The 20472-nt window shown below is 41.7% G+C and overlaps 1 protein-coding gene across 1 annotated transcript in view; it reads left to right on the plus strand.

Annotated features, from left to right (window-relative positions):
* The first annotated feature begins 1973 nt into the window (after positions 1 to 1973).
* The window catches only part of LOC133488908 (microtubule-associated protein 4-like), a 68844-nt gene continuing 50345 nt past the window's right edge, over positions 1974 to 20472 (plus strand). Inside the window, 2 exon segments of the mRNA XM_061797429.1 lie at positions 1974 to 2120; positions 17917 to 18116. Of these exon segments, the coding sequence (XP_061653413.1) occupies positions 17927 to 18116 (190 nt within the window). The 5' untranslated portion in view covers positions 1974 to 2120; positions 17917 to 17926.

Below are 20472 nucleotides of genomic sequence, written 5' to 3' on the forward strand. Positions count from 1 at the left end.
CTACGAAGCCACGCTATTGTAACACGTGCAGAATGTGGTTTGGCATTGTCTTGCTGAAATAAGCATGGGCGTCCATGAAAAATACGTTGCTTGGATGGCAGCACATGTTTCTCCAAAACCCGTATGTACCTTTCAGCATTAATAGTGCCGTCACAGATGTGTAAGTTAGCCATGCCATTGGCACTAACACAGCCCCATACCATCACAGATGCTGGCTTTTGAACTTTGCGTCCATGGACAAATCCCTTGTGTGTTTTTTGGACATACGTGGCAAATAAAGATGATTCTGATTCTGATTCTGATAACAGTCCGGATGGTTCTTTTCCTCTTTGACCCGGAGGACACGACGTCCACAATTTCCCAAAACAATTTGAAATGTGGACTCGTCGGACCGCAGAACACTTTTCCACTTTGCATCAGTCCATCTTAGATGAGCTCGGGCCCAGAGAAGCCGGCGGCGTTTCTGGGTGTTGTTGATAAATGGCTTTTGCTTTGCATAATAGAGGTTCAAGTTGCACTTCCGGATGTAGCGCCGAACTGTATTTACTGACATTGGTTTTCTGAAGTGTTCCTAAGCGCATCTGGTGATATCCTTTACACATTGATGTCGGTTTCTGCTGGTTGGCGTGCATGGGAGTGATGGTTGCCAGTCAGGGACCTGGTAACCACAGTAATACAGTGGGTGGTGGATATTCGTATTTCTCTTGGCTTGACTCCACACTCTAGGCTTTAATTGTTTGTGCTGCGACCACTAATAATAACACAGGTTGTATTAACATATCAACTCACAGGTTCTTACAGGTGTTTAGGCGCTATAAAAGCATCCCACCGCACCACTCATCAATAGCACTGCCTTGCTCATTTCCTGCATCCTGTCCTGCACTTTTCTGTCCTCTCTCATCTCGTCCTGTGGGTTAGTTATTGCATGTCCTCACCGGGTGTCCCCCTCGCCCACAAATAAAAGTATGATTTGCCTTTGTAACGTTACTTGTCGTCAAATACCTCGACTGTCCAACTGTTGTTTTGCTGCGGTTCGCTCCCCTTTCCCCCTTGTCCGTTCTGTGCCTCGGTCTATCCCCTAAAACCCTTTTCTGTCCGGCTGCATTTACAATAAACATCAGCATGATTACAAAAAGAAAATATAAGGAGAGGAAGTATTTCCAACTCCCCCGTTGCACAGCAAAACTGTTCCAGCACAAAAGGCATTCTAATCCCCCATTCCACATGGCCATGCAGCTGAACAGGACACGTTGTAAATAAAATATAATATACAATATACAGTCCACTGGAAAGGCGGGGGGGGGGGGGGGGGGTCCTAATGGATTTAATACAATTGGTTCCATTCTATTTTGGTGTCAAGGTTGTAGTTTCAAAGCTGCTCTTTTGTAAGTGACTTGCTCATTTTGTGGGAACTCAAAGCTCCCTCGATTTACAGTACAGTAGCGTATTCTTAATTGATGGCATGTTCCATTTAAGGTTAATGTAGTGGGATTTAACTGTTGCATCTGAATTTTTTTAACAATATCTTCTTCTTCTTTTCCTTTCGGCTTGTCCCGTTAAGGGTCGCCACAGCGCGTCATCCTTTTCCATGAGAGCCTATCTCCTGCATCCTCCTCTCGAACACCAACTGCCATCATGTCTTCCCTCACGACATCCATCAACCTTCTCTTTGGTCTTCCTCTAGCTCTCTTGCCTGGCAGCTCCATCCTCATCATCCTTCTACCAATATACTCATTCTCTCTCCTCTGGACGTGTCCAAACCATTGAATTTTTTTAACAATATAATTCCATATAAATCATAAGCCATTTTGACTTTTCATCAAAAATGTTATGAAAACGGGTCCCGACGCAAACGTGATGCCTTACCATAAATTTGGGGAGAATGCTTGTCTTTACGATAGCACCTGAAGGCAACAGAGCCCGAAACGCGTGCAGATTGTGCTAAAAGGTTTTTCTCTTTCCTGCTTCTGATTGGCTTAACCGGCTATTGTGGGCGGATCTGACGTCAGAGTCCTGGCACCAGTTTTATGCGAGCGGCGAAAGGTGGCGAGATATTTTAATCCGTCTCCGACTTGACAGCCACACACGCGCGACCACAAAACAAGACGCACCCGCAAAACGTGAGTGATTTTGTTTCTCCAATTCAAACCGTTCGCGCTGTTATGGCATCGCGTGTAAAAGGCAAACGAGTGATGAAATGCGTGTGATATCAATGGCAACAAGAGTGTGGAGGTACGGATGTGGCCTATTTATAGCTCATTAGACGGCGGAGTAGCAATATGTAATTGTTTCACGCGACGTTTCCCCATGGTGGGCGTGTATAGGGGGGTCGGGTGGGTGGGTGGGGGCGTCTGTCTCCTGCGGAGATGCGTGCATTCGTGCCCCTTTGTTACAGTGATGCCGCATTCGCACATGTTGAAAATGACGAGCCCGTGGAGCTTGTGATCTATTTTTTGTGAGGGGGGGGGGATTGTCCGTGCACGCCAGCTAGCTGAAAGAATCGTGGAATAGCCGACGTGCGACTACATTTCTCATGTCTTGCCTTTATTACACGATACCTCTTTCTAATGAAGGCTGGATGGAAGGCCTGGTTATGTAAAATCTCCTTTTCTGACCCTATGGAGCCAACCATGCAGAGAGTGCGTTATATCCATAGGAACAGAGCTTATTGTTATCAAATGATGCACACTCCGTCCGTCTGTGTGAGGGTTAGCAGGCCCACACATTGTTCTGTGTTTCTTTCTCGATGGATTTTTACATTCAGTGAGATATCACAGATTGGCCCCCTTCTCGTGTTAATATTGCGAGACTGAAACAATCGCGGACGTTCTTGTCGATCAATTTGAGTTCTTTTTCTTATGAGTGGAAACCGCATCTTGCGGTGTGAAGCGTTATTTTCAGGACGCACACAGCCGGGTGCCGGAGAAATGCACAAGCATGAGGCCAAATTTCTTCCTTAACTTCCTCCAACGTGCAGTGACTTTGACATTGAGGGGGGCGTAAAAATAAACAACTGAGACGATGTGGTTGCACAAGTGCACACACCCCTTTTGGTCAACATTAATCAATCACGTTTCAAACTCTTGTTTAATTGGAGTCACCGCACATCTGGCACCGTTAAAGACCCTGTACAGCGACAAAAACAGAAGAGTATTGTTAACAGGCCTGCCAAATTTGAAGGCATAGAACAATCTCAAAAGTATATAAAATGATCCAAAACAATGAAAAATAGAGCCACTCTTGAGGCTGTCGGACGCTGTGTGCGTGTCCACCTCATGTGCTGAAAACACGCCCTGCTCCACTTTTGCCTGTCAATCAAATATGTTTCTTCATACAGCATGTGGTCAAGTGTCTGTAGTCTGTATGCTATTATTGGACTATAGAGACTGACAATTTTTTCAGCATTCCCACCAAGGAAGGATTGTTCCACTCCCGGTAACTTTCAACATATTAATAAAAACGGAGCAGGATTGATTAGATGACAGAGTACCAATAAAAAGGGAGAGAAAAAAGGTGGATACATGAATTGCTGTATTTACTTCCTGCCATCGAATAGAAGACCATTCATCTGTTCTGTCTGTCACTATGCCTCACTGGCATAAACAGAGGAACAAAGTTATATTATTTATTGTAAATAGAATTTTTTGGAGCAATTAGGTACACAAATATATACAGTAAATGAACATATCATTTAAATAGGCACATTCCTCTATCATGTGATCGGATCGGTTATCGTTTTTTTAAACTCGCTGATCGGTGATCGGCCCCAAAAATTCTGATCGTGTAAAGCCTGTAAGTAACTAACAATTGCGCCGGAGAGCCACTGATGAAATGATGCCGCTCAGTACTTACATGGTGGGGGAGGGCCGACTTACGGCCACAATGTGCACAGAAGCCCAAATGCGTGCTTGGGCTTGTTTTTAGCCCCCAAAAAGCCGTAGAGCTGCGATGGTGAAAAATACTTGAACGCTATATTTCAACAATTCAGTGCTCCATTGTTTTCAGTCTTTGCACATTTTCAGCACTTATCTTCAAACATATGTAACGTACAATTGTTTTTAGAAATACATTTTACAGGGTCTTTACAGTACCTCTGATTATCCATCCATCCGTTCTCTTATCCTGGTCAGGGTTGCGGGTTGCTGGAGCCTCTCTCAGCTGAGTTCGGGCGAAAGGCGGACTACGCCCTGAATTGATCGTCAGTCGGTCGCAGGGCACATGCAGAAGCAGACAACCATTCACACTCACATTCACACGGGAACTGAGTTGGAACTGAACCCCACGCGGCCTGCACGCAACTCCAGTGAATGCAGCACTATACTATCACTGATGGCACCTCTGATTAACCCAGAATTAATTTTCAGATGTTCTAGTAGGCTTTTCTTGAAACATATTGTCACATCTTACGGCACAAGCCATGGTCCACAGAGAGCTTCCGCAGCATCGGAGGGCTCTCATTGTTCCAAGGTATCCCTCACGAAAAGGGTAAAAAATAATTTCTAAGGGTTACATTTACCATGGAACACAGTGAAGGCAGTCATCATCAAGTTGAGAAAATATGGGACAATAGACAGAAGACAAGCAGAAAACTGGCCAGGGAGGCTGCTGAAAGGCCAAGAGGAACGTTAGAGGAGCTACTTAAATTTCTGGCAAGTACTGGCTGTTGAGCACATGTTACAACAATTTCCCATCTTCTTCACACGTTTGCGCAAAGTGGGAAGGTGGCAAGACTGATGTCTTGTCATACAAAGAAAAAATCCACACCTGGTTACATTTTGCCAAAACACACTGGAAACCTCAAACGCATATGGGCCGGTTAGCACATCTGCCTCACAGTTCTGGGGACCGGGGTTCAAATCCCGGCCCCGCCAATGTGGAGTTTGCATGTTCTCTCCGTGCCTGTGTGGGTTTTCTCCGGTTTCCTCCCACTTCCCAAAAACATGCGTGGTAGGTTGATTGGAGAGACTGAATTGCCCATAGGTGTGAATGTGGGTGCGAATGGTTGTTTGTTTCTATGTGCCCTGCGATTGGCTGGCAACCGGTTCAGGGTGTACCCCGCCTCTCGCCCGAAGATAGCTGGGATTGGTTCCAGCACTCCCGTGACCATCTTGGAGTCCTTCAAGTATTTTTTAGCGAACTCCACACAGGCTTCCATGTGTCTTGCACTGAGGAGAGGCTTCCGTCGCGCTACGCTGCCATAAAGTCCCGACTCGTAGAGGGCTGCAGTGATGGTTGACTTTCTAGAACTTTCTCCCATCTCCCGACTGTATCTCTGGAGCTCAGCCACAGTGATCTTTGGGTTGTTCTTTACAAGGCTCTTCTCCCCCGATTGCTCAGTTTGGCCGGACGGCCAGCTCTAGGAAGGGTTCTGGTCGTCCCAAACGTCTTCCATTTAAGGATTATGGAGGCCATTGTGCTCTTAGGAACCTTAAATGCAGCAGAATGTTTCTGTACCATTGGTGTAGAATCATCTCCAGGATGATCAGAAGAAATGGACAGCACCCGAGTTAAATATGAGTGTCACAGCAAAGGGTCTGAATACTTATGGCTGTGTGATATTTCAGTTTTCTTTTTTAATAAATCTGCAAAAATTGCAACATTTATGTTTTTTTTTCTGTCAATATGGGGTTCTGTATTTAGATTTAATGAGGAAAAAATGAATTTAAATGATTTTAACAAATGGCTGCAATATAACAAAGAGTGAAACATTTACGGGGGTCTTTCCGTACCTACTGTACATGGTAATCTAAATAGGTTACATATGTAAGAATGATTTTTGGTTGTGTGGTTTATTCCTGAAACAAACAGCTATCACATTTATTCCAATATTTTATTTTGATATAACCATCACATTTCTGGTAAATTTATCATAAGCACCATTGTACTTTTGACAAGGTTAAAGGTCATAAGAGGGTTTGTTAAAGTGACTGACAATATGATGCGCCACATCCTGTAGTAATGCACAGTGCATTAGATGCAAGCTTTCAAAAAGAAGTTGAGTTTGAGCAATGCGCTTAAAAGCATTCGTCATTATTACATTGACTTTAGGAGGCAATCTGTGGTCGAGGATGCAACATCAGAAGGATGGGTGTGGAAGTAAAAGTCTAAAAATTTGTGCCAAACATTGTGAGTGCAATGCTAATTAACTTGTACTTCGTGACTATACTGTACAATCAATGTTTGCGTTAGATTACATTGGAACCTGTTAAGGTTGATCACAATCTTGTGAAACTTTTTTTTCCCTCATAAATGATGGAAATAGAAATACTCCACTCTAGTGTCAAAAGGTCTCAAAAACATTGATTGACTTGTACAGGCTGTGTTTTAAGTAGCATTTTCAAAACAACAGTGATACAAGTGTAAAAAAGAACCACAGAAATATTATTTGTAAAGATCTAAATATTCTGATAGGATGCGTGTTGTGTCCCATAAAGGCTAAACACAACTCTCTTTATCATTATTGTCAAGTAATTGCTGATTTAAGGTTATTGACAGAGTATACAAAACCAGTTTTGGTATGTCGTATAGGCAAAGGCAATGCTGGATCATATTTCCCCAGTGGTCTCAAGATTCAATGCCACTATAGCACAGTACATGTGCGGTTTCTTATTTGAGAACTTTATGATCAATTGCACTGAACTAGAAACCGTGTTGTTCACAAAGACAAGTCGTCGTCGATAATTGCGCGCATGAACTAACCACACATAAACATGCTTGTGGTTGTGTATCATAAAGCATATTCAAACAGCCATCCATCCATTGTCGCCTATCCCGGTTGACTTTGGGCAATTTTACGTCCATCCATATTTTCTGTAAAACGTTCAGCCTTTTTTGTTGATAGGAAACCATGACACAATTTAATGATGATACATGGTATATAGCTCTTGTAGTTATTTTTTTACGGTAAACTGAACACTTATTATGATGAATATTATTATTTTCCTTTCAAAACATAGGCCTTTCTGAAAGTAGCAGTAGTAGTAAAATAAAGAAAACACAAGAATTCATTTTAGATTTAGGTTTCAAACTTCGATTTACAACTATCCTTTTCCAGGTAAGGTTGAGCTGAACGGTTCTAAGAAACGAGGAAATTCACTTCGTTCTTTCTTTACTACAACCTTTGATCAAAAGTGGAAAAAAATGCGATGTAAATGTAAAGCAGCTTTTATTTATTTTTTGGAACTACAATACACACTATAAGCATAATGTGGTTAGATAATCAGAGCTATTCAAATGCATGTCTTTTGACATGATGATACATAATTTGCACTGTGGGCATCGGTGAGATTACATTCAATCCCTTTCAGATTACCAGTCAAACGGGCAGGCAGTTCGGTTGGGGGTCATCGAGTGCAGCTGGTACAGCCCACAATTTGTGCCCATCATCCATAGAGGCTGAGTCATGTATGTGCTGGTGAGTGAATAAAAAGCCAGTAGGTCAATCTCTTAAGTATTTCAAGACAAAGGCAGTTTAGTCTGTTTTAGTAGGTTGCTTCGACACGAAATGTGCCCCCTCATTCAGTACAACAGTGTATCAGGCAGGGACAGGCAGTACAACAGGAGCATTGTCTTTTAAAAGACAATTTCTAATCCCCAGTCGTAGCTGGGAAAACACGAGATTGCACAACCTCACCGTCTGAACGTGCCGTTATTATCGCTTAGTGCTTCGTCCCCGCAAAGACCTGATGATTCTGATTCAACCTTGTCTCTTAGATTAATCGGCAGAGTGTGAAAATCAGGATAAAAACGACCGCTTTGGTGCTCAGAACGACCGAAGCAGCAGATGATCTTGATGCTCTTTGAAACTACTAATTATAGATCATTCTTTTAAGGAGTGAATGATGTGAATTCCTTCTGTAAATAAATGTGTCATTTTTGTTAGCCCGATTGAAGTGTACTTCATACCATATTACTGTTTTTGATTTTATTGAATGACTTTGGTTTTGAATAATACATATATACAATAAAACCCACATATTGTTCAGAGAAAGAGAACACAGTGAATGATGATGTACTTTTGTGGACTGCTATTTTGAACTGGGTTTACATTGAATAAACGCAGTGTAAACAATATGCCCGGTGTTGCCGGACGCATCTCTCATTAATATTCGACATGTAAATTAGCTTTGCTCTGATTGGCCATTTGCAATATCTCAGCGGCCAAGCATTCATAGTGACGGATCCTTCAATATGGAGTCCTACTACGATTGTGAAGCAGAATTCCCAAAACCTTGGATTGTTTTTTACAATAATAGGGAACGTGAGCAGAAATGATAGTTGACAACTCACTACCTCACAGAAGAGGGGATGGGGGCGAAAACAAAAGAGGACAATCATGTCAACGTAAACAGCACGCGGTGTTCATCACTTGTGCACATTTTAGTGACAATGACCACAAGCTTCGCTATTTAATCCGCAGTTACATTATAATTAAAGTTGTTGTAAAACACAATACATGTATGCTTTTTTAAAACTGTGTTTGCATAGCTTGGCAGCGGCTCCTTCAGAAGAGAGTTTGGCAGGTGACAGAAAGTTTAAGCTTTGCACAAGACTGAGCCGTGTTTTGACTCAGCTAGTTTTTCTTGAGACGAGCGGGTGTGTAGGAACCATGAAGTGGGTTGCTACCGGATTATTCATTGACAAAACTATGTCACAATGATGGCGAATTCAAATCCATACAAACTCAAACCAGGTCTCCGACTCATTTTGACCGATGCTTTGCATAAAACAGTGGAAAATGTCGGATTTTGATGGCATGGGACCTTTAATAAATTGTATTGTATTTCAATGAATTGATAGCCCACTACAGCTCAAATCAGAGGCTTGCAATATTAAACATTCAGAATCGGGTGCAACCTTCCTCAAGGTTGCCTTATTAATTCTGGTTGACCATGACAGGGAGAGGTAAACCAGCAAGGTTAATTGACACAACCCTTGTCCCCAGGGTAGGTGGCCTATACCAGAATAATAAGCTGTTTTAGAAATTCTTTATCGCTGATTGTGGGAATGGTCAATGTGTAATATCGATTATAGTGATGTTATGATATCAGTCTCATGCCGAACACCGTATCGAAAAGCCAACATCAGCTATTGAGACCGTTGCTAGGCGACTTAAGTACGTTGGTATAAATTTGTTGAGTTTTTAACAATTGGCTCCTGACTGTTGTTTGCGTTAATGAATCAAGCCAACTTTTAAAAATGAAAATGACTGACAATAAATATATTGTACTGTATATTTTCGCTTTCAGCCAATAAAACTGTCAGTTCTCCTGAACCTGATGGAAAATATAACAGCAATGAAGGGCCGACATTAAGCCTTTTTGAGCCAAGTTGTGGTGGCCCTGTCAGATCCGGTACTTGCCTCGTATATTCATAATTGAATATGATAAATTTCAAGGATTACAAATACATGTACATAGATTAATTTGTAACTCTGTCATACAAATTAACTTTTCGAAAAGCCCTTCTTTGAATTGTTATGCGTGACAAAATATTGATATCTTTTTTCTTTTTCTTTTTCATTTCAGTTAAACACTGATATCTCCACAATTGATTACTACATTCCGGTATAGTTCTTTGCACTCTTCAGAAATTATCTTCAAACGTATCATGAGTTTAGAAACAAATCTATGATTTCACTTTACAGGGACACTTTGCAAACTCAATACACATCCTGACATAACTGGTAAAAATAATTCGTCGGGCAGGTTGAATCCAATCTCTGCAGAGTTATCATCTACTGACAGCTTGATGCATGATGCGTGTGTGTGTGCGTGCGTGCGTGTGTGTGAGTGTTTGCACGTGTGTGCATAAAGGTGACAGTGTGTTGTCAGCACTCATCAAGCTTTCTGCTCTTCAGAAGCACACACTGTGTGTGCGCGTGTGTGTGTCAGAGCTTGTGCCTGTCAGGAAGGACACATTGACAAGGTGCTGAGTCACCCTGGTAACTGACTGCCTGGACAACCATGCGCAGTTTTAACGAAGCAATTTAATGCACTCAATTTTAAAAAGGGAAAACTTGTCATTTCCTTTTTGTCCATGTGTTTCGATTTGTTGTTTCAAATGTCCGAATCAAATCACTTATCATGAAAGTCAACAGCTAACAGCATCGGGGAGAGAGAGAGAGAGACAATGCATGCATCCATTTTCTGCACCGCTTATCCTCACGCGGGTCGCGTTCGGGCTGGAACCCATCCCAGCTATCTTCGGACGAGAGGCGGGGTACACCCGGAACTGGTCGCCAGCCAATCGCAGGGCGCATAGAAACAAACAACCATTCGCGCTCACATTCACACCTACGGGCAATTTAGAGTCTTCAATTAATCTACCGTGCATGTTTTGGGATGTGGGAGGAAACCGGAGTGCCCGGAGAAAACCATTCAAAAGTCATTCACCGTGCCTACTCACGATAAACCACCAAACAAAAATAAAAGTAGCAAAGTATGAATACTGAAATAATGATTGTCTCACTTTAATTACAAATGTACTTAGTGTGAAGTCCGGGGCTTGTTGAATTGAATACAAAGCATGACTTGTTTGTTCTGTTGTATGAAGTGCAACAGGTGGATGCATAGGTTTATTGGACCTATTGCTATCAACTGGAAGTGCATTTCATTTCACTATACACCACAGGCATAGATAGAACAGTAAATATATAGTTCTGATTAGTAAAAAATAAATAAAAAATTGTTGTTTTGTTTTAAAAAAAAAAAAAAAAAAAAACCTTTTTAGGCGATTATTGTTTTTACCTCGATAAAATGTTGTGTAATGCTATACATTACCATCTGCTAATGCTAACAATGGATTAAGTAGGCGATGGAAAACACTACTACAGAATTAACAATTTAAATACTGTAGCTTGGACAATTTACAAAGCCTTTTTTAGTGTTGTGTGTTTGGTTAAGAACATATACAGAAGATCCTAGCACACATTTCATGATTTGGACTAATCACCTTACCAAAAGAGGGTATCGCATTCAGTTTGATTATCAATTGTAAAACTTTTTCTGAATTGGGTTCCTTCATATTTGTGAGTTATTAATAAGCTGACAAGAGTGTTACCAGAGGCTGCCATCTCCTTTATACAAGTGACTTCCAACTAAGGCATGAATAGTTTGCAATTTATAAATTGATTTAATTGAAAGCATTGTTTATGATTATAATTGAAATGCAGATGAGATAACTTATTCCTTCGTATTATAACAGTAAACACCTCATCCTATGTATTTATTCTCTGTCTCTGGATCACTGTACTTCCTGGAATGCTGCTTGATCACATAAATTCATCTCGAGCAGTAATTCGTCCGACATAAACTTTAGACAAATTAACATAGCCCATCATCAGTATTACTGCCATGACTCTTCGTGCTTTTCCAACTCATATAATCCTATGAAAGCAGGAAATGTTTTTTCTTGTGAGCCACTAACCTCTCCATTCATTGCTGTTACATCACTCGCTCAGATCAGGGATGTTGTACAATGACTCATCACTAAGCCTGACTAACCTGTGGCTAAACGGTTTTCATGAAGGGGAGTGCTAAACCTGATGCTTTGGACTTTGACCTCTGAGGATGCTTAAGTGCACTCATGCAAACTAATAATTGGTTTTGTAAATATGCCATCTCGAATGGACTGACTGTATTCTGACAGTGTGAGGACAACCATATCATAAGCAGGTCGTACAAGGTCGCGTTGCACGCTGAAATAAATGTTTGAGAGTGTTTAAACAGCCCTCGAATGAATCAAATACATGCAATTGAGAAAATGAGTCCACAAAGATGCAGCGGAATATTATTTTGGCCTCCATGCTGTGTGTGTTTGCTCATGGGTGTAGATGCGTAGATTGCGTGAGAGCTCCCGGTGTTTTGGCGGATGAGATGATGATGATGTTGCGGGCGGTTGGGCTCAGAGAGGCAGAGGTGGCGGATGGTGGAAGCCAGGGATTGTGAATACCGAGATGGTTTTTAATCTCTCAGAGCTCAACAGCTGTCTCACAACTCCACCTCTCTCTCCCTCCCTCTCTCTCATCCCCTTCTACATACACACTTAGTAGACATGTAGTGCTTTTTGGTTGCCGCCAGTTACGTCATAATGCTGCCCTCAGAAGAGAACAGCTATTGAAAAAGACTCCTTATAGCCAAATATTTCTACGGTGCTAATTTAACCTAACGTAAGTAATATATACCACAAGAATTTTGAATTTTATATTATGGTATGTAAGTACCTGTTGATGAGAGGATTAGTACAATGTACTGTATTAGGAACTTAAGCTTCTCTGTACGAATGGATCTCGAATGGTCGTCTTCTCAGATGGCTTTATGTTATGCAAACATTGCCTTCACATACATGCCACTGCAGCTTACTGGTTCTGAAGGTCCCATGCCATCAAACGTTTATCTAAAATTTCTTTGATATCCTTTGATCCAGTTTGCTTGATAATTTGGGTTGAAAATGGCCAGAATGCCTCTTTTTCAAGTTAATCTAGTCGGTCTTTTTTTTTTCCTGGCAGTTGAACACGTCAATAAATATACTAACTAAATACCTTTCAATTAATATTCAACATGTAAATAAGCTTTGCTCTGATTGGATCGCTCATCTTCTGAATTTAAATATGTAAAACAGTTTTGCTCTGATTGGCCGTTGGCGATATCTCGGCAGCCAGGCATTCATACCGACGGATCCTTCAATATGGTGTCTTACCATCATTGTGAAGCATAATTTTGGATTGTTCGCCTACTATTAGGGAACTTGAGCGGAAATAACAGTTGGCAACTCACAACCTCGCAGAGGAGGGCACGTGGGTGAAAATCAAAGAGGAGGATATTTTGAGAGGTTGGTCCTGCGCTCCCATTCAATCACTTCAATGTAAACAGCATCATCGCTTGTGCACGTTTTCGTGACATTGACCGCAAGCTTCGCTATTTAATCCACAGTTACATTATACATGCTAAATATAGTGAAGTATTGTTGTAAAACAATCAATTTATGGTCTTTGTATACAGTATAGAGCAGTTTGTGAAAGCTCAAGTTTATGAAATCATCCTCCACGAAATGGGCCTGAACACAGCACAATTCTGGTTCTGAAGTGCTTAAGAATTCCTCCAAAAATGAATCGAAGCCATTTATTGCTTCACTCGTATGAGTTTGGCAGGTGATGGAAAGTTTTTAGCTTTGCACAAGATGCAGTGCGTTGTCACTCAGTAATTTTTCCTGAGATGAGTGGGGGTGTGGCCACCACGAAGTGGGATGGTGCTTGAATTTTAATTGGTGATAATATGTCACAAGGTGCGGCACGGCGGATGACTGGTTAGAGCGTCTGCATCACAGTTCTGAGGACCGAGGTTCAAATCCCAGCCCCGCCTGTGTGGAGTTTGCATGTTCTCCCCATGCCTGCAGGGGTTTTCGCCAGTCAAAATGTTCTTTGATAGTGGCAACTACATTTGGATCACCGCTAACGCTCATTTCAACAACCATGCCAGACGCGGAATAACTTCCAACGTCAAAGCTTCCAGTCAAGTCCTCCATCTCATCCAATCAGCAATTCTTATCTCCCCCACCAGTACCTAGCTCTTCCAGTAGCTTAATTTCATTTTGTTTTGTGATTTGCTGTTGTGTTTTTTGATCTGTTGTTGTGGTTAGTTATTTTGTTTTGTTTTTTTATTTGCTTTTGTGTTTACAATAGTTATTTGTTATTGTGATTATCTGCTGTTGTGATTTTTTTTCATTTGCTGTTGTGTTTGGTTCTTTGTTGTGATTAGTTATTTGCTGTTATTTTTTTTCATTTGCAGTTGTGTAGTTATTCACTGTTGTGATGAGTTTGTTTTTATCTTTTTTTGATTTGCTGTTTTGTTTAGTTATTTGTTGTTGTGCTTAGTTATTTGCTGTCATTTTTTTTCCAATTTGCAGTTGTGTTTAGTTATTTGCTGTTGGGTTTTGCAGCTCAGTGCCACCGTATTTATTGTACCCGCTACTATAATGGAAGAACATTGAATTGTTCTGCCTATCACTTTATGTCGCTGGCATAGCTGAATTATTAAAGATATATTTGTAATCAATATATAATAATCTTCGGACAGATGAAGTGAAATTAAATCATTTCCTGTTGAAGATCTCTCACGGCACACTAATGTGCTATGGCGCTATTGTTGGGAATCACTGATATAGCTGACATCATGTTTGAATTCAGGTTCGGATTTAGATTCACAGAAAAGTCTTTAATTAAAGGAGCAGAGAGCAGAACAGTTATTTCCACAAGTTTACAACAACAACATAAATTATTAAATGACTAAGTAACCGTGTAAAATGTGGGGTCCTAGAGGTCCGGGTTCTGAGCGTCCAGTTGGAGGACAACGGTGCATCCCCTCCTCGGGGTCCTAAAGGAAGGACACGATAGCCTCCGTCCGGATGGCAGCTTCTCGATTGCCTGGAAGAGTGCGTGGGAGGGTTCCCTCAGGATCCGGGGAGTAATGCCGCAAACCTGTTGCTCACAAACAGTAGTCAGGCAGTGAGTGGGAAGTGCAAGGATGTTGTTCTTCTTCAGGCCACAAACTCGTGGAGATTGAATCAACAATTTTCGGCTGACTGTAGCCAAGCTTCAAAACACTATAAATTCATACAAGCCACATTTCTGAACAATTAATTGACTGATCAGTAATGCCAATACTGAGTTCTAAAAGTGATTTTTCTTTCTATATGCATCTTTTTTTCATATGTGACACAGGATGGCCAAAGTACATCAGGTCAAATGTCAGATCAGTAAATCAGTATTCATTGCTCAACTCAAGTATAGTTCTGTGTTAGAACATTAGCTTTTCAAGGATATACAATTTAGAATTGCCCAACTAGCTGTGTGCATTATTTCCAATTGTTGATCTCCTTATTCTTGTATGTCAAAGCACACATGATGACTGAGGTAGGATTGGTCGGAGGTCAAATCCAATTTTATTTTAAACCGTCCATCGATCCATCCATTTTCTTTACCGCCTATCCCAGCTATATTCCGGTGGGAGGCGGGGAACACCCTGAACTGGCCGCCAGCCGATGGCAGGTCACGTGGAAACAAACAACCATTTGCGCTCCCATTCACACCTACGGGCAATTTAGAGTCTTCAATTAACCTACCACGCATGTTTTTGGGATGTGGGAGGAAACCGCAGTACCCGGACAAAACCCACGCAGGCACGGGGAGAACATGCAAACTCCACACAGGCGAGGCCGGATTTGAACCCATGCCCTCAGAACTGTGAGGCAGATCTGCTAACCAGTGTCACACCGTGCCGGCTATTTTAAACCGACCATGCATTTTAATCCTAACCTATCTTGCCACTCAAAATTTTGGCCCATGTTCCTATCATTACTTTTTCCAAATACAGTACTGTTGTAGACATGTTCATTGCAATCCAAAAATATGTGCAGAATGGATGAGAGAAAACAAAGAGCTCCAAATTGAGGCCACTGAATATTTTGGATTATGAAACTGTTCCAACGGACAGATGAATTATTAGAGACTAATACGCTGAGAGCGTTATGAAGGGTAGGAACTGCCTATTCAGGACTACCTCCTTTAGATGTTAAAATAATGAAATGGTTTAGTGAGCAATTAATTCATTCTTAGCTGACGAAGACGAGAGGGGTAAAACATTTTTGGGAAAAAAGTTCTCCACTTTACTGCGCCACTTCCCTGAAACAATGGCTTACAGATCTGTGTTTACAGTACTGCATGCCCTCAAAACTGGCTGCTGGCCATTTAGAGTGTGTGCGTTCGTGCGTGCGTGCGTGCCTTTAGTAGTTGAGACAATAAGATCTTGTTGTGCTGCGAAGCTGGACACTGGGATGAAAACAAAAACTGATCTGAAAGAATAAGGAGTTTGTTCAGAGGTCATGGTGTCTTAAGTGTCAGGACACTATTTATGCCTAATAATTGTATAATTTCACAGGTGTCATGACAATGAATGAACATTGTTGTTTCTATTTTGAATTTCGTGGATATTTCACCGTTCTTTCTGTTTCTCTGATTTAGCAAATCTGCAAATTGATATGCTATGATATAATTTTTGGGGATATTTCATTTTGAGCACTAAAATTGTAGTTATGAGCATCACAATACTTTATTAATCATCTGGGTATGCGGGGCTCTACGTGAACTTTTCCACTGGTAGCAGTGGTGTGACCCATTCGCACCAGCACGATTTTGCTCGAGCCCTGGTATGCACAGATCATTTTACACTCGAGACTATGTGAGTCACAGGATGCACATGTCTGGAAACAATGAGTCCCAGCCCTCGAACAATGAGTCCCTGCAACATCATTACAAAGTACAGCTACAGTAATCCTCTGCTATATGACGGTTGTTGCTTTGCGGTCCCGCAACGTTCCCAATTTTCATTTGTACAATATTTTTGTGTTATCCATTGCTCTTGCTCTCTCTGAAATATATATATATATATATATATATATATATATATATATATATATATATATATATATATATGTGTGTGTATGATAGGCCTGATCGGTATTGGCCGATAATTTGTATTTTATGCTGATCCTCTTTAATGTCATAATTTGCCACTCCGATCAATGACGTCATTGATTGGCTCCGCAAAAGACATTTATTCCGCGTTGCCATCGTGTACAGTATATTTGAATCCAAAAGCTGGTTTATTTTTAGCCTTGCCGCGTGTCTTTTGACGATGTACTGTAAATATCTGACAGCCAATAAAGTTATAAAAAAAAAAAAAAAAAAAAACATGTCAGCAGTGTGGGACGGACAACACGTAATGTACAATATACAGTATTTATGGAATGATAACATGCCCTACTCTGCCTCGGATTGGCTAGCACCAAGACAGGATTCGCTGCGTGTGGCAGCTCTTCACCAACACACACACACACACACACATATGTGGTGTGGGTCTTAAACCACGCATCAACGGACGCAGATTAAAGATGCTTCATGCGTCCCTGCTGATTTTTGTGCGTCTCAGACGCGGGACGCACATCAAACAAGATCCCTGGGTATGTTTAGTACGGTATGTGGTGCATGTTACAGTCACTCACAATAAAATGAAGAGCACAAATACAGTAGCTATTAGTACGTACACTACATTGACAAAGTATGCTTCTTAATCAAGTATTTAATCCCGAGTTTGTTCCCCCCCGAATCTTACATTATTACCTATACCTTTTTGGACATTTGTATGCCTTGAACTTTGTAAGAATAGTTTGGGTATGGTCCTTTTATGCTCCACCAATATTGTCCCCCAATACACAAAGCAAGAGTAGTCAAAACAAACATGCTTGAATGAGATTTGGTGTGGAAGAACTGTTATAGAACCCTTACCTGACCTCAATCTACAGTACAACAGAGAGTAGAAAATTCAAGAAAACAAATTGTCCATACAATAAGGTTAAAATGAACATAATCACTAATCTGTGAAGTCAGTAAGTACAGTATTGTATTTCAGGTGACAAAACAACAACAAAAAACATCACAAAACGTTTTGTGTGGCTATTAATAGTGTAGTGGTACATTAAGTCTGCTTTCACACAGCTGGCGTGGTCTCAATTCTTCTTCAATTGAATCGGCACAGTGTGTAGTCTGTATCCTACGCAAAGTCAGATGGGATAGGCTAAAGTTTCCCAATGGTAGAGAGCGTGGACGGATGGGGTGTAGGATTGTCATTGAAAAGGATATTTACTTTTTGTGAACTGAGCAATTGCGTCTCTTTTGAGAGAGACAATCAGATCCTCCATAGGTCTTGACTGTAGTCGCATATTTAAATGTAACATAAATGTGATGCTCTCATATGTAGATGTCAATCAGGCAGTGAAGTGACTTTGGGAGGAGGAAGACAAGAAAGAGCTCCATTCTGAATAATACAAACAATGGTGTGTGTCTCTATTGTATTTCTCCAGTTAGAAGACTATGGACCTGAGCCTGCGAGATGCTCTGGGTGGGGGTGGAGGTGGGGTCCCAGGTGGCGCCCCTGCCGAGGCTCTACTGAAGAGAGACTTTATGAGTACGCTGGAGAAAGAGAGCTATGACGACAAGGTGGGAGAGACAATGACCAAGAGTGACTACCGACCTTTACTGGATGGAAAGGACGCCAAGAGTGGTGAGTCACTACCAACATTTCACTCTTAAGAGTCAAAGAGGAAATTATTTTTTGTAATGAGGTGTTGATTGCTGTATAAAATAAGTAGTATACTTTGTCATTAGGCATAACTTTAGGCTGGTGGTGATAATAATAATAATAATAATAATAATGCATTATACTTATATAGCGCTTGCCTAGACACTCAAAGATGCTTTACAATTCCATGCAGGATAATGTGTCCAAGAGCATGCAAACAGTTTGTTTACTGGAAGATGACTGAAAATCATCATCTCTCTTTAAAATGTCACATACAGCCAGAGGATACATGTGATCGAGAGGCATCGCCAAATGTCTTACCATGTGTTATGGGATGTTGTCTGGAATTTTGAGGAAAATGTCATTCTCATTTTATGTCTGCTGGTTTTGTTGCTATCTATCGTGTATGTCTTTTTTCTTTAACCTTTTTTAGTGTACTGCATCAAGTAGGGGCATCCCGATCCGATCTTTGAGATTGGAAATTGGTCCGATGTCAGCGAAAAAATACCGAGTATCAGATTGGATCGGACTGAATCTAAAATCTCAGATTTTTACCACTCTTATACAGTACAAACAGTCCATTCCATGCGCCGCTCCAACACTCCTATCCAGCAGCACCCAACGGCATAATCTGGGACAATGGTGCAGATATTTCTCAAGCACATGAGTGGCCAGTATGGGTCCAGACTGGGATGGATGAACACAGGACTGATCCGATGACTGCTATGTAGAACTGCCTCAACAGCTCCTGTGGCGGGCCGTGCTTCCTAAGAAGCAGCAGGAAGTAGATCCTCTGCTGGGCCTTTTTGAGGTTGGAGTTGATGTTGATCTCCCACTTCAGGTCCTGAGAGACTATAATTCCCAGGAACTTGAAGGTCTCAACGGTTAACACAGGGCAGTTGGATAGCGTGAGGGACAGCTGTGGCGAAGGATGCCGGGTGCGTTGAGGTGCAGTCGTTGGTGACGAGAGAGAAGAGGAGCGGGGAGAGGACACACCCTTGTGGCGCCCCGGTGCTGGCGGTGCGTGGAGATGAGGTAGTGTCCCCCTGCCTCACCTGCCGTGTCCTGCCCGTCAAGAAGCTATAAATCCACTGGCAAATGGCCACGAACAGGATCCTCGCGTTGGTCCCCGCGCCGTTGAGGTGTTCTAGGATGAAGTGCAGTCCCATGCTGACCGCGTCATCCACAGACCTGTTTGCTCAGTAAGCAAACTGCAGGGGGTCCAGCAGTGGACCTGTGACGCTCTTGAGGTGGTCCAGCAGGAGGCGTTCAAAGGACTTCATGAACTATGCTACTGATGCTACTGATGCATTCTTTTGTGTGTGTGTGTGTGTGTGTGTGTGGGTCTGCAGTTTTAACTGCGCGCATTATACGCTACTGTCAGATGTGACTTCAGTACAGCGGAGCTTCAACATCAGCACCCTCACATTCAGGCTGTCCGTGTTTGGTTCTATTATGTGCGCTCTCAAAAACAACTCAACACACACAGCCATACACGCACCTTGTCCTAAGCTGTCAGAGTCCATTCCCAAGATGGCTCTGTAAGTGTGCTGAGTTCAGCAGATATGTTAAGGTAACTATGATGTACTGTAAGCAAAGCTTTTTACCACAGAAGGCTTTGACATCCTCTACCAAAGAAGCTTTTTCTTTATTTTACATACAGTAACTCAACTCACTCACTCAAATTGTATTTGTAGAGCACTTTACACCTTATCGTCGTGGAGGGGTTCGTGTCCCAGTGATCCAGGGAGCTAAGTTGTCTGGGGAATTATGCCCCTGGCACGGTCTATTAAAATAATAATAAGTCATACATTTCATATACTTTTAACACAATGTCATCATGTTCTGTGGAATAACTATATTGTTTTTTTCTCTATACCATTGGGCCGAAATGCTTTGGTCATACCAAGAGTTTCATCACATGATCAAGATTGATAATTCTGCCGGAGATTTGCTGTAACGTTACGCATGGTTGCGGCATATCTGTACCACAGTTGCTTGTCGTCAAATCCGAAAGAAATTGTCAACGAGGTCGAAATTGAGGCTCTAATTTTGCTAAATTGATTCAAATAAGGCCCGGTGCAAAACGTGCAAAAATAACATTGTTAATAAGGCCAACACGACTACTTTAAGAAAGCACCTGGCTGTGGACACCATCAATTTAAGTGCGGAAAGTTGCTTCGTATTTGATTGCAAGAAGAGCAGACCGCAGCCAATCAACTACTCTCAGCAGTCAAGTTCGTCTATGGCTATTACTGAGCCAGAGTGGCTCAGTGGCGAAATCTCTTCCACCGGACTCCACTTTATTGAAGAGTACAGCGGATGGTCTTGAATCTCA

The sequence above is a fragment of the Phyllopteryx taeniolatus genome, chromosome 14 (assembly GCF_024500385.1).
Source record: "Phyllopteryx taeniolatus isolate TA_2022b chromosome 14, UOR_Ptae_1.2, whole genome shotgun sequence".
Classification (NCBI taxonomy): domain Eukaryota; kingdom Metazoa; phylum Chordata; class Actinopteri; order Syngnathiformes; family Syngnathidae; genus Phyllopteryx; species Phyllopteryx taeniolatus.